This window comes from Hemitrygon akajei, chromosome 4, assembly GCF_048418815.1.
Source record: "Hemitrygon akajei chromosome 4, sHemAka1.3, whole genome shotgun sequence".
NCBI lineage: Eukaryota > Metazoa > Chordata > Chondrichthyes > Myliobatiformes > Dasyatidae > Hemitrygon > Hemitrygon akajei.
This window is the reverse complement of record NC_133127.1, coordinates 9,378,827-9,393,800: the sequence shown is the minus strand read 5'-3', so window position 1 is coordinate 9,393,800 and position 14,974 is coordinate 9,378,827. Positions and strand designations below refer to the sequence as shown.

Below are 14,974 nucleotides of genomic sequence, written 5' to 3'. Positions count from 1 at the left end.
AGGCACAATGGGCTGAGTGGCCTCCAAGCATTGACAATAAATAGTAAAACACGACAGATTCAATGAACAACCAAACACAACAGAAACAAAGAATCAGTGTGCAAAAGACAACAAATTGTGCAAGTACTAAAAGAAAAGAATAATCAATAAATAAGCAATAAATATTGAGAACACAAGTTAGAGCATCCATAAAAGTGAGACCATAGTGTGTGGAATTAGTTCAGTACTGGGGTGAGTGAAGTTATCCTCTCTTGTCCAAGAGCCCGATGGCTGAGGGGTAACAACTGTGACTTCACTCCCAACAAGACCAACAACACTGACCCGAGCACCTTTTTGACACGAAGTTGGGCTGCCACAAATTTTAGAGCAACAGAAAACTGTTGAACATGGCTGGATCAGAGGGCAAATCCCATGGCAATGGTACACTACATGCTGTCTGAAGGGAAGTTCTTTTCACGCCTCAGCATTCAAGACGAGGGAAACAGGAAGGAGTTCCATTTCCCACAGTTTACACAGGGGAACCAGCGATGAAGACAAACAACAAAAGAATTCAGACTCCAGTTCCTCCAACTGAATTACCCACAGTGATAACTTTCAAAATTAGTAATTCAGAGAAAAATAAAGCAACAAATAAACACCGGGGTCAGATACAGACTGAAGTTTCCGTCCACATCATCCCATCACACACTCCCAGTGAAGCTCCCTCCACACTGTCCCATCACACACTCCTGGGGTCAGGCACAGAGTGAAGCTCCCTCCACACTGTCTCATCACACACTCCCGGGGTCAGACACAGAGTGAATCTCCCTCCACACTGTCCCATCACACACTCCCGGGGTCAGACACAGAGTGAAACTCCCTCTACACTGTCTCATCACACACTCCCCGCATCAGACACAGAGTGAAGCTCCCTCCACACTGCCCCATCACACATTCCCGGTATCAGACACAGAGTGAAGCTACCTCCACACTGTCCCATCACACACTCCCAGGGTCAGATACAGAGTGAAGCTCCCTCCACACTGTCCCATCACACACTCCCGGGGTCAGACACAGAGTGAAGCTCCCTCTACACTGTTCCATCACACACTCCCGGGGTCAGACACAGAGTGAAGCTCCCTCTACACTGTCCCATCACACACTCCCGGTATCAGACACAGAGTGAAGCTCCCTCCACACTGTCCCATCACACACTCCCAGTGAAGCTCCCTCCATACTGTCTCATCACACACTCCCCGCATCAGACACAGAGTGAAGCTTCCTCCACACTGTCCCATCACACACTCCCGGTATCAGACACAGAGTGAAGCTCCCTCCACACTGTCCCATCACACACTCCCAGTGAAGCTCCCTCCATACTGTCTCATCACACACTCCCCACATCAGACACAGAGTGAAGCTTCCTCCACACTGTCCCATCACACACTCCCGGTATCAGACACAGAGTGAAGCTCTCTCCACACCGTCCCATCACACACTCCCGGGGTCAGACACAGAGTGAAGCTTCCTCCACACTGTCCCATCACACACTCCCGGTATCAGACACAGAGTGAAGCTCCCTCCACACTGTCCTATCACACAATTCTGGGGTCAGACACAGAGTGAAGCTCCCTCCACACTGTCCCATCACACACTCCCAGGGTCAGACACAGAGTGAAGCTCTCTCCACACTGTCCCATCACACACTCCCGGTATCAGACACAGAGTGAAACTCTCTCCACACCGTCCCATCACACAATTCTGGGACAGACTCATAGTGAAGCTCCCTCTGACCCACCCCTGCCAGTTCACGTGGTGCCGAATGATTGCCCATTGATTCCAAAGCCCTCATTCAGACTTCCTGCAGCCCCTCAGGCCCAGCTTCTTTTCTCCACAATATTGTTTCCCATCCTACAGGAAGGATGTGATTAAACTGAAAAGAGAGCAAAGATTTACAAGAATGTCTGCAGAAGTCAAGGGCCAGGGTTACAGGGAGAGGTTAGCCAGAGTAGATCTTTATTTTTTAAAGCAGAGAGCACTGAAGGATGAGCTGATAGTGGTGCGTATAAGCGGGGGGGGGGGGGGGGGGGGGGCATAGATTGGGTGAATTCACTCAGATTTTTTCCCAAGGACATAGATTATAGAATAGAAAAGTACACACACGATTTTGTGCCAACCTTCTAACCTACTCAAAAGTCATTCCAAACCTTCTCTCCCACATCATTCTACATTTTTCTATTATCCATGTGTCTCTCTAAGAGAATCTCAAACCTCCCTAATGTACCTGCCTCTCCACTACCCTGGCAGTGCATTCCAGACACTCAAAACTCTCTCTGCAAAAAGCTAACCTCTGACAACCCTCCTATACTTCCCTCCAATTAGCTTAAATTATGTCTCCTCACATGAGACAACTCTGCCCTGTGACATAGTCTCCGTATGCCCACACTATCAATGTGTCCTATCATCTTGTTCACCTCTATTGTCACTTCTCATCCTCCTTCACTCCAAAGAGAAAAGCCCCAGCTCACTCAACATAGCTTCATAACACAGCATCCTGGTAAATCTCCTCTGCACTCTCTCTAAAGCTTCCACATCCTTCCTATAATGAGACAACCAGAACTGAACACAACACTCCAAGTGTGGTCTAACCAGGGTTTTATAGAACAAACCCCCAACTAATGATGGCCAATGCACCATATGCCTTCTTAACCACCCTATCAATGTGCACAGCAATTTTGAAGGGTCTATGAATGTGGACCCGAAGATCTCTCAGTTCCTCCACACTGCCAAGAATCCTGCCATTAACGTTCTATTCTGCCTTCAAATGCAACCTTTCAAAATGGATCAATTCACAGGTTTCCAGGTTGTACTCCATCTGCAACTTCTTAGACCAGCTCTGCATCCTGTCAGTGTCGCATTATAACCTACAACTACATTCTACTCTTTTCACAACACCGCCAAACTTCATGTCATCTTCAAAGTTACTAACGCCCAGTTCCACTTCCTCATTCGAGTCACTTATGACCATCACCAAGAGCAGGGGATCCAGATGGATCTCTGAGGAACATCACTCTTTACCAACCTCCAGGCAGAATAAGCTCCCTCTACCACCGCCCTCTGCCTTCCACGAGGAAGCCAATTCTAAATCCACATGGCCACATTTCCCTGGATCCCATACCTCCTGATTTTCTGAATGGGTCAACCATGAAGAAACCTGACAAAAGATCCATATACACCACCATCCTCTCCTCTACCTTCATCAAAGTGTTTTGTCAAATCCTCAAAGAATTCAGTCAAGCTTAGGGGGCACAATCTGCACCTTCACAAAGCCATGCTGATGATCTCCAATCAGGCTGGATATTAGATTCACGGATAGGCACACGGATAAAAGAAAAATGAACGGAAGGGTTAGGTACTTCTGTACAGGGTGTCACAGGAAAGCAGCAGCCATCATCAGGGACCCCCCACCACCCAGGACTCACTTCTCGCTGATGCCATCAGGAAGAAGGTGGAAGAGGCTCAGGACTCAACCCTTCAGGTTTAGGTTGAGTTAGGCTCTTGAACCAATGTGGATAACTCCACTCGCCCCTTTTCTGACTGTTTCAAAACCTGTGGACTCACTTTCAAGGAACCTTCATCTCAGGTTCTCTGTACTTATTGCTTATTTATTTATTATTATTAATTAACTTTTGTATTTGTGCAGTGTATTATCTTTTCAATGCTGCCGAATGCCCAAGTGGGTGTGGTCTTCCGTTGATTCTATTATGGTCATTATTATGGGTTTATTGTCTATGCTTGCAAGAAAATGAATCTCAAGGTTGTATATGCTGACATTTCTGTACTTTGACAGTAAGTTTACTTTGAACTTTGAAGAGTAGGTTAAAAGGATGGCACAACATCATGGACTAAAAGCTCCATATTGTTCTAAAGATAAAGATAGATACATTTTATTTGTCACACGTACATCAACACATACACTAAACTATGTTATTTGCATCATAAATGTTCCACCGTGCTTCCAGCACTTACTTAGCACGTCCCTCTCAGTAATCCTAACACGTATGTCTTCACAATGTGACATTAGTATGTCTTCTATGTTCTGTGTTCAGTTAGGCCCCTTGTTCAGCTTGAATTGGGATAATTCCGTGATGTGTTACTGTACAAGTACCTGCTTTCAGACCATCCTCCCTCTCTGGCCAACAGTCAGTGAGTCTGTGGGAACCTTTGATGCAACCTTCACCATTCCACTTTGTTGACCCACGGCCCACCTACAGGCTGCTGTTGTAAACACTGGGTGTGGTGAGCCGCTGGGTGTCAGAGACGGCTTGATCCGGTTTGATGATATACACAACCCGTAATCAAAGTGACTCTCACACCTGCTCCAAGTCTCAGCCTTAACAGGAGGTGGGGAAAAGCTGCGGATGCTGGAAAACCGAAACAAAACCAGAACCAGCTGCTCTGCTTTTATTTCAGATTTCCAGCATCCGCAAAACATCTGCTGGAAACTCCCCAATCTCCGATGCTCCAAGGAATAATATCCCAGCCCGCCCAAACTTCCCCTGTAGCTCAGGCCCACAAGTCCCAACAGCATCTTACAAAAATCCTCTTTGCATTCTTTCCAGTTTAATGACATCAATTCAATGACAGGGTGGCCATCAGACTCTTGTGCTGGTATGGTTAACTACACTCACCTCAAATGAACTGATTTCACAACCTACACACTCACGTTCAACTCGTCTCCTTCATAGATCTCTTTGCACAATTTGTCTCCTTTTGCACATTGGTTATTTGTCAGTCTTGTTTATGTAAAGGTTTTCATAATTATTGTATTTCTTTATTTTTCGGTAAATGTCTGTAAGTAAATGATTTTCAGGTAGTACCCGGCAACACATACGTACTTTAATAATGGATTTACTTTGATCAAAACTGTCCCAGTGTAAGTTGGTAGTACAGACCCTTCAGCCCACAACATGGTGATAACTTATATAAACCTACTCCACAATTAATTTGACCACAGTACATGTAGCTCACACACAACACATAAAGTAATATTACCACAAATAAATTAACAAATAATAAGGTGCATTTACAACACAAGTTAAAAAGTAAAGAGTATAACGCTACTGCCTCTTCATGAGTGATGAGGCCTGGGTGGTGGCCGGGAGCTCAGTAGTCTCAGGGCCGGAGGGAAGAAGTTGTTTCCCATCCGAACAGTTCTTGTCCTAATGCTATGGCAACCCCTGTCGGATTGTAGGAGATCAAAGAGATTGCAGTAAACACAAAATACTCTGCAGATGCTGGGGTCAAAGCAACACGCACAGCACGCTGGAGGAACTCAGCAGGTCGGGCAGCATCCGTGGAAACAAATAGTCAATGTTTCGGGCCGAGACCTTGTGTCCTGATGAAGGGCCTCACCCGAAACGTTGACTGTTCGTTTCCACAGATGCTGCCCGACCTGCTGAGTTCCTCCGGCGTGTTGTGCATGTTGCAAAGAGGTTATTGGGAGGGATCACTGAGAATGCTAAAGGCCCTGCATCCACAGAGTTCCTGATAAATATCTCAGGTGGGTGGAAGAGAAACCCCAGTGACCCTCTCAGCTGTCCTCACAATCCTTTGTGGGGACTTGGGGTCAGAAGCCTTACAGTTCCCGTACTAGTCGGTGATGCAGCTGGTCAGGATACTATCAATAGTGCTCCTGTAAAAATTGGTTAGAATGGTGGGAGGGGGGGGGAGCCTCACTCACCTCACCATTTACCCAAACTGCACTTTCTCTATAACTGTAATGCTTTATTCTGCATTGTTATTGTTTCACCTTGTTCTACCTCACCGCATTGTGTAATGATCTGATCTGTATGAACAGTGTGCAAGACAAGCTTTTCACTGTATCATGATGCAAGTACCACAGGACGGCTCAGAAATATAGAATTTAGTGGAAAGCTTTACAGTGCCTGCAATACATTTCCCTCCCCTGTCTGTAAGGAGTTTGTACGATTTCCCCATAACCGCGTGGGATTCCTCACACAGTCCAAAACATAGTGAGCTTTGGGCAGGCTATGTTGTCACTGGAAGTGTGGTGACTCTTGTGAGCTGTCCTAGGATATCCTTGGACTGTGATGGTCATTGATGCAAATAACTATGTTTCGGTGAATCAGAATTAACATCTCCTCCTTGTTGACAATCAACCCTGGTATACCTCAAGGATGTGTGCTTAGCCCACTGCTCTTCTCTCTCTACACCTACAACTGTGTGGCTAGGCATAGCTTAAACCCCAACTATAAATTTGCCAGTGACCACAGCTATTATTGGCAGCATGTCAAATAGTGACGAGGAGGCATACTGGAGTGAGATAGATCAGCTAGTTAAGTGGTGTCACAACAACAACCTTGCACTCAATGTCAGTAAAACCAAGAAATTGCTTGTGGAGTTCTGGAGGGGCAAGTCAAGGGAACAAACACCAATCCTCATCGAGGGATCAGCAGTGCAGTGGAACAAAGAGATCTGGGAAAGCAGGACCACAATTCATTGAAAGTGGCGTCACAGATTGATAGGATTATAAAGAAAGCTTCTGGCACATTGGCCTTCGTAGACCAACATACTGACTTCAGGAGATGATAATGTTATGATGTGTTGTATAAGACATTGGTGAGGCCTAATTTGGAAAATTGCGTGCAGTTTTGGCCAGATACCTACAGGAAAGATGTAAATAAGGTTGAAAGAATACAGAGAAAATTTACAAGGATGTTGCCGGATCAGGAGAACCTGAGTTATAAGGAAAGATTGAGTAGGTTAGGAGTTTATTCCTTGGAACTTAAAAGACGGAGGGGAGATTTGATAGAGGTGTACAAAATTATGAAGGGCGTAGACAGGGTAAATGCAAGCAGGTTTTTTCCACTGAGATTGGGTGGGACTACAACCAGAGGTCATGGATAAAGAGTGAATGGTGAAAATTTTAAAAAGAACATGAGGGTAATCTTCTTCACTCAGAGGGTGGTGAGAGTGTGGAATGAGCTGCCAGTGCAAGTGGTCCATGCACGCACGATTTCAACGTTTAAGAGAAGTTTGGAAAGGTGCATGGGTGGTAGGGGTATGGAGGGCTGTGGTCCTGCTGCAGGTCCATGGGAGTAGGCAGCTTAAATAGCTCAGCATAGACTAGATGGGCCGAAGTGCCTGTCTCTATGATGCTATATGTGAAAAGGATGAGCTGTTTCAGGTTCCTGGGTGTCGACATTTCTGAGGATCTATCCTGGGGCCAACATACTCTATTGATGCAAATACAAAGAAGGCATGGCAACGGCTATATTTTGAGGAATTTGAGGAGAATTGGTATGTCACCAAAGACAGTCAAAAATGTCTACAGGTGTACATGGAGAGCATTCTAACTGGATGAGCACTGCACAGGATCAAAACAAGCTGCAGAAAGCTGTAAACTCAGTCTTCAACACTGTAAATCAGCAAGTTGTTTGTCTTTGTTGGTCTCCCCTCTCACTGTGAAAGGGTGGCACCTTTTTGTCTGAGAGAGAGAGCCAGTGGTATGCCAACTTGCTGGGTGAACAATTTGTTTTTGTTGCACTGCAGATCATTGTCTTTTGCTTGGGGGCTTTGCTGTTGCGTGCTTGTTGGGTAGAGGGAGCTGATGCTTTTTGTTTGCTGAAATAAGTGGGACAGGAAGGATCATTGCTTTGCTGTTGCTTGTACATGGGGGGCGGGGGTTACTGTCACTCACTCTTTGGGGCACTCTTCTGTTTTCATTGATGTCTTTGAAGAACAAGAATTTCAGGTTATAAATTATATACACTCTGATATTAAATGGAGCTATTGAACTCAATGTTTTTTTTTTCATTTTGCTCTCTTTTTGCATTACCTAATTTATTTATAAAAATATATTTCTTACTGTGATTTACAGTTTTTATTTCTATGTATTGCATTGTACTGCTGCCGCAAAACAACAAATTTCACAACATACGCCGGTGATATTAAACCTGATTCTGATGGTTCAATGTTTGAGACAAATAAATTTATTATTAGTCTTTACATGAATAAACCAATACACAGCAAGATCTCCTCTGTCTCCTGGAGGCCCAATTCAAGTTTAATTGTCATTCAACCATACATGAATACAGCCAAACGAGACAGTGTTACTCTAGGAACTCAGCAGGCCAGGCAGCATCTATGGGAAAAAGTACAGTCGACATTTCGGCCCAGAACATCGACTGCACTCATTCCCATAGATGCTGAGTTCCTCCAGCATTTTGTGTGCACTGCTCGGATTTCCAGAATCTGCAGATTTTCCCTTGTTTTGCACCAGGGTCAAAGGTGCAAAGCACAGCACAAAGCACACATAGCACGTACAAGATAACAAGCACACGGAAAATATCAGTAAAATACAACCACACTAAACAAATAGTCCTGATCCTTAATCCATCCAGAACTCCTACACAAACAGGAAGAAAATGCTGGAAATCCAAAGCAACACACACAAGATGCTGGTGAAACTCAGCAGGTCAGGCAGCTGTCATGGAAATAAGTATAAACAGTTGACATTTCTGGCTGAGACCCACCCATCTTCAGGACTGAGAAGGAAGGGGGAAGACTCCAGGATAGAAAAGGTGGGGTGGGGGGGAGGGGGAGGGCAAAGAGTCCAACTGGGAAGTGATGGGTGAAGCCAGGTGGGTGGGGAAGATAAAGGGCAGGAGAAGAGAGAATCTGATAGGAGAGGAGAGTGAACCGTAAGAGAAAGGCAAGGAGCACTGGACCCAGGGGAAGTTATAGGCAGGTGAGAAGTGAATATCAGAGTGGGGATTGGCGGGGGGGGGGGGGGGGGTGGAATTTGATTGCCGGAAGGAGACATTGATAATCATAGAAACATAGAAAACCTACAGCACAATACAGGCCCTTCGGCCCATAATGCTGTGCCAAACATGCACTTACTTTAGAAATTACCTGGGGTTACCCATAGCCCTCTATTTTTCTGAGCTCCATGTACCTATCCAGGAGTCTCTTAAATACCCTACCATATCCGCCTCCACCACTGTCTCCAGCAGCCCATTCCACGCACTCACTTCTCTGTGTAAAAAACTTAACCCCTGACATCTGTACCTACTTCCAAGCATCTTAAAACTATGCCCTCTCATGCCAGCCACTTCAGCCCTGGGGAAAAGCCTCTGACTATCCACACGATCAATGCCTCTCATCATTTTATACACCTCTATCAGGTCACCTCTCATCCTCCTTCACTCCAAGAAGAAAAGGCCGAGTTCACTCAACCTATTCTCATAAGGCATGCTCTCCAATCCAGACAACATCCTTGTAAATCTCCTCTGCACCCTTTCTATGGCTTCCACATCCTTCCTGTAGTGAGGCGACCAGAACTGAGCACAGTACTCCAAGTGGTGTCTGACCAGGGTCAGACATTCTGCCATCATATTTGACCTGCCAAAATGAACGACCTCACACTTACTGGGTTAAACTCCATCTGCCACTACTCAGCCCAGTTTTGCACGCCATCAGGTTGGAGGCTACCCAGATGGAATACAAGGTGTTGCTCCTCCAACCTGAGGGTGCCCTCACCTTGGCACAGAGGAGGCGGTGGACCAACATGTCGGAATGGGAATAGGAATTTAAATGTTTTGCCACCAGGAAGTCCCGCTTGTGGCGGATGGTGCGGAGGTGCTCAAAGAAGCGGTCTCCCAATTTGTGACGGGTTTCACCAATGTAGAGGAGGGTGCATCGAGAGCACCAGACACAATAGATGCCCCCAGCAGGCTCGCAGGTAAAGTGTTACCTCACCTGGAAGGACCCTGAGTGGAGGTGAGGGAGGACGTGTCTGGGCAGGTTTAATACCCTATATTCTGTCTGGTTACCCTCCAACCTGATGGCATCAATATCAATTTCTCCTTCCGCCTATTTATTCTGGCATCTCCCCACCCCCAACTTCCTTCTCAGTCCTGATGAAAGGTCTCAACCTGAAACGCCGACTATTTATCCTTTTCCATAGATGCTGCTGACCTGCAGAGTTCCTCCAGTGTTTTGTGTGTGTTGCTCTGGGGATTCTGCCCTCTGGGATTTCCACAGTGGCCACTCCATGTGGCAGTGAGATTTGCAGTGGGACTGGACATCTAGGGCCATTACTGTACAAACCTTCTACCTGCCAAGGACCTCCTCCATACTGGGTAACTCGCTTTTTAACAAAAAAAAACATTTATTATAAATTTCATTCTACAACAAACACACAAACAGTGACAAACTAACACAAACTAGATTAAAATGATCCCATCCCTGTCGAGGATGTCACATTTCCTGGGGTGTCCACTGGTCCTGGGACACCGCGTGTTCCCTCCTTAGGGTTATCCAAGCACGAACGTACACCTGGAATGTCGCCAGGCAGTTGGAACTCTGCGCTGCCCACTTACAGGACCCACAGATAGCTATCTTAGCCAGTCCCAGGAATATGCTTGGCATCTTCTTCCTCCTTACCCACGCTCCCCAACTTACTGGATACACGTAGGGAAGGGCTGAAATGGAACTGGAAGGCAAAGAGCCGCTCCTGCAAATGTGCCATTCGAGGCTGTAATCTCTCACACTCCACGTATTTGTGGTGTATTGGTTCTCCCAATGGCGGGTGGCTGGGAGATCCGTGTACAAGCTGTTGAAGTTATTACAGGGCACCTCTCTGTTCATCACTCCCCACCCCAGGTACCCAATGTACATGGGAAAGACACCCTTGTAAATGGGTTTCCACTGGGACCCCAGCATGGAGGAGGGAAGCAGCACCTGTTCTGAGGTGTCCCAACATGGAAAAAGATTTTCTCCCAGCCTCTGTCCCTTCTGTTGTCTGAAAGAGAATGTGTGCAGCCTCTAAGTAGGCTGTTCCTCGCCTTCTAGTTGCATTTTAGCCCCACCCTATTTTTATGCGTTGCATCCAGGAAGGGCAGACGAGGAGAGGACAAGGAGGAAAGAGAATGCCCTAGTAAACATGCTCCTGAGGTGGGTAGAGATAGCTCTCCGTGGGTCCTGGAGATCGGTAGCAGAGGGTTCCGCCCAGGATGAGTGCCTGGCGATGTTCTGAGGGTATGTCCGTGCCTGAATAACCATGGAGAGGAAACACATGGTGTCGAGGGATACCATCCTCCCCATCCGGGCCAGTGAACCTCCATCTCTGCTCCGGGGAACACACCCTCCTCTTCCACTCCAGGGACCCTCCTCTGCCCTAGGATTCCACTTTTCTTTTGCAAAATACATTTATTACAATTTCCATGCCACAGAACTCCAATATCCGCAGAGACAAAAACAGTGACTAACACAATTACTAACATTAATTTAAATTACATTTTCTCATCTGTTAAGGATCATGCTTTTCCCTAGCAGAAAACTGAATGCAATATTCCAAATGCAGCCTCACTAGTGACCTGTACAACCGCAACATAACGCCCCACCTTCTACACTCATGCCCTGACTGATGGAGGTCAGCATACCATCGGTGGACAGAAGCCATCTCCTGCAGATCTGCTGTGGGGTGGTTGGGACACACCAGCACCTCAACTGGAATGGTGTTTCATGGACAACCAGCGAAGTCCTACCTGTTTCTGCCCATGGTTTCATGGTCTTTCACCACCACGTGGATCTCAGAACCCGAATCCAGCGGAGTTCCTTTCAAGTCCCATTCGAAGCCCTGTGTGCAAGAAACCACTCAAGTTTAGTAGAGTACAGTGCAGACAATCCGGTCCACAATGTTATGCTGACTCTTTGATCTACTCCAAGATCAATCTAACCTTTACCTCCCACATAGCCCTCTATTTTTCCATCATCCTTATGCCTATCTAAGAGTTTCTTAAATATGTCTACCACCACGGGCAGGGTGTTCCACACACCACCACTCTCTGTAGAAAGACCTTACCTCTGACATCACCCCTATACACTCCCCTAGTCACCTTAAAATTATGTCACCTTATTAGCTATTTCAAACCTGGGGAAAAAGTCTCTGACTATCCACTCGATCTATACTTCTTGTCATCTTGTTCATCTCTATCAGATCACTTTTATTCTCTGAACCCACGTGGCCACACTGTTGCAGACTGAGGTCAGTCAGGGTTCAGGACATCCTAGAAAGCTTACATTTCATTAGGGGTTTGAGGAGGTCTGATATGTCACAAAACACACTTGCAAATTTCTACAGGGAGTATTCTAACTGGCTGCATCACCGTCTGGTATCTGGGGGGTGCTACTGCACAAGACTGAAGTTAACTGCTGCGAGTTGTTATCTCAGTCAGCCCCATCGTGGGCACTAGCCTCCATAGTATCCAGGACATCTTCAAGGAGAATTCAAGGAGAATTGCCTCTAAAACACAGTATCCATTATTAAGGAGCCCCTTCACCCAGGACATGCCCTCTTCTCATTGCTACCACCAGGAAGGAGCTATAGGAGTCTGAAGGGACACACTTAATGATTCAGGAACAGCTTCTTCCCCCCGCCATCAGATTTCTAAATGGACATTGAACCCATGAACACTCCCTCACTACATTGTTTTTGCACTACCTAATTTAAATAAATATATATACACGTACTGTAATTCAAAGCTATTTCTCCCTATCATCATGTCTTGCATTGTACTGCTGCTGTAAAGTTAACAAATTTTACGACCTATGCCGATGATATTCTGATCGATGTTCAAATGTAGTCACTGCTGCAGTCTAAGAAATGCAGTAGTCCACGTGGGCATAGAAAGATCCCAGGAAAATTGGTGCACTATACGGATGTATAGTGGAGAGCGTTCTGACTGGTTGTATCACCGTCTGGTATGGAGGGGGTAATGCAATGCGTCACAAGAGGCTGCAGAGGGTTGTAGACTCAACCAGCTCCAGCACAAGCGCAACCCTCCCCACCATCGTGGATATCTTCATAACACAGTGCCTCAAGAAAGTGGTATCTATCACTTAGGACCCTAACATTCCCTCTTCTCATTTCTACCAACAGAGAGAAGGAACTGTGTCTGTGAACAGCAGTCAGGGTTCAATTTCTTCCGCTGTCTATAAGGAGTTTGCCCGGGTTTCCTCTGGGTGCACTGGTTTCCTCCCACATACGAGTTAGGGTTAGTAAGTTGTTGTCGCAGAAGCAGGGCAACACTTGTGGACTGCCCACGGAACATATTCAAACTGAGTTGGTCATTGATGCAGACGATGCACTTCACTGTAGGTTTCGATGTTCATGTGACAAATAAAACTAACTTTTAATTTTATGACCTCACATCAATTCTGACAAACCTCCCGCTGGAGCTGGTCTACAGGACATGTTGGAACTGGTTCAGGATATGAACCACGGGCACCCTGACCCAGCCATCCAGCTGCAGTCTGTACTCTTGTACGAAGATGTTTGGAGGCTCAACGCCACCTGGTTCTCCGATGCACACAAGTCATACAGCACGGTAACAGGCTCAACAAGCACACGCTGCCCAAATCCATCTGTGTGACCAATTAACTACTAACCCATACGTTTTTGGGATGTGGGAGGAAACCAGAGTACCCGGAGGAAACCCACGCGGTCATGGGGAAAACATAAATACTCCTTGTAGACTGTGGTGAGAATTGAACCTGGATCACTGATGGCTAATTGCCGGTGCTGTAATATTTGGACTGTTCTGGTCATTGGCACAAAACAATGCATTTCTCTGTACCTTTCAAAGTACATGTGACAAATCTTTAATCTTTCTGGAAACTCTCACTCAACAAATCATAAACACCTTCCCCTCCACCATGAGATTTCCAAGTGGTCTATGAACACTACCTTCATACGGTAGGGCACTGAGGAGTGTGGTAGAACAAAGGGATCTGGGAATACAGGTCCATAATTCATTGAAAGTGGCATCTAATATTGGGGTGATGGGGTCTGTGAAGGGTAAGGGGAGGGGGATTTCATTCTATCATTCATTCTATGGGGTTTCTTGTTTTGTGGATTCTTTTGTGAATAGTACAAATTTCAGGCTGTATATTGCATATATTTTCTGCTAGTAAAGGAATCTAAAATCTAATTCTAATTCTAAGGTCGTAAAGAGGCTTTTGGCTCATTGGCCTTCATAAATCAAAGTACTGAATACAGGAGATGGCATGTTATATTGAAGTTGTGTAACACATTGGTGAGGCCTAATTTAGAGTATTGTATGCAATTTTGGTTATCTACCTACAGAAACAATGTAAATAAGGTTGAAAGAGTACAGAGAAAACTTACAAGGATGTTGTTGGGTCCAGAGGACCTAAAATCATATGGAAAGATTGAGTAGGTAAAACATAGAAGATAGAGGGAAGACTTGGTAAAGGTTTACAAAATTATGAAGGGTATAGGTAGGGTACACTTGTAAGCATGCTTTTACCACTGAGGTCATGGGTTAAGGGTGAAAGGCAAAAAGTTTAAGGGAAAAATGAGGGAAAACATCTTCACTTAGAGGGTCCTGAGAGAGTGGGATGAGTTGCCAGCTCATGTGGTGCATGTGAGCTCAATTTCAATCTTCAGAAAAAGGTTGCATAAGTGTATGGATGGGAGGGATATTGAGGTCTATGGTCTGGGTGCAGATCAATGGGATCAGGCAGTTTAAGTTGTTTCAACCTGGTTCTGTGCTGTACATCTCTATGACTGTCTTGTAAGTCACTTATTTGCATGATTTAGTTTTGTAATTTTATGTCTTTTCACTGTACTGTCACACAAGTCAGTGATAATAAACCTGATTCTCTTTCTGTAAATTGCCTCAAGGAGACCTGTGAAGCTAGGTTAACAAGACTATAGCCTGATCAGTGTTATCTACTGCACAAGGTCATCATTTAGATGAATGTCCACAAACACCTCACCTCATTCCACACAGGATTCAAGTTGTTCTTGATGACTTTGGTCTTCTTCTTTACACCTGCAATGGAATGGAAGAATCTGTCAGCTACATTCTTATCACAAACAAGAGAGAATCTGCAGATGCTGAAAATTCAAACAGCACACACAAAGTGCTGGAGGAACTCA

The 14,974-nt window shown here is 45.6% G+C and overlaps 1 protein-coding gene across 1 annotated transcript in view; it reads right to left on the bottom strand.

Moving 5' to 3' along the window:
• Positions 1–14,974, bottom strand: part of LOC140726118 (dysferlin-like) — a 388,334-nt gene that overhangs the window by 333,764 nt on the left and 39,596 nt on the right. The window contains 2 exon segments of the mRNA XM_073042070.1: positions 11,556–11,647; positions 14,812–14,867. Of these exon segments, the coding sequence (XP_072898171.1) occupies positions 11,556–11,647; positions 14,812–14,867 (148 nt within the window).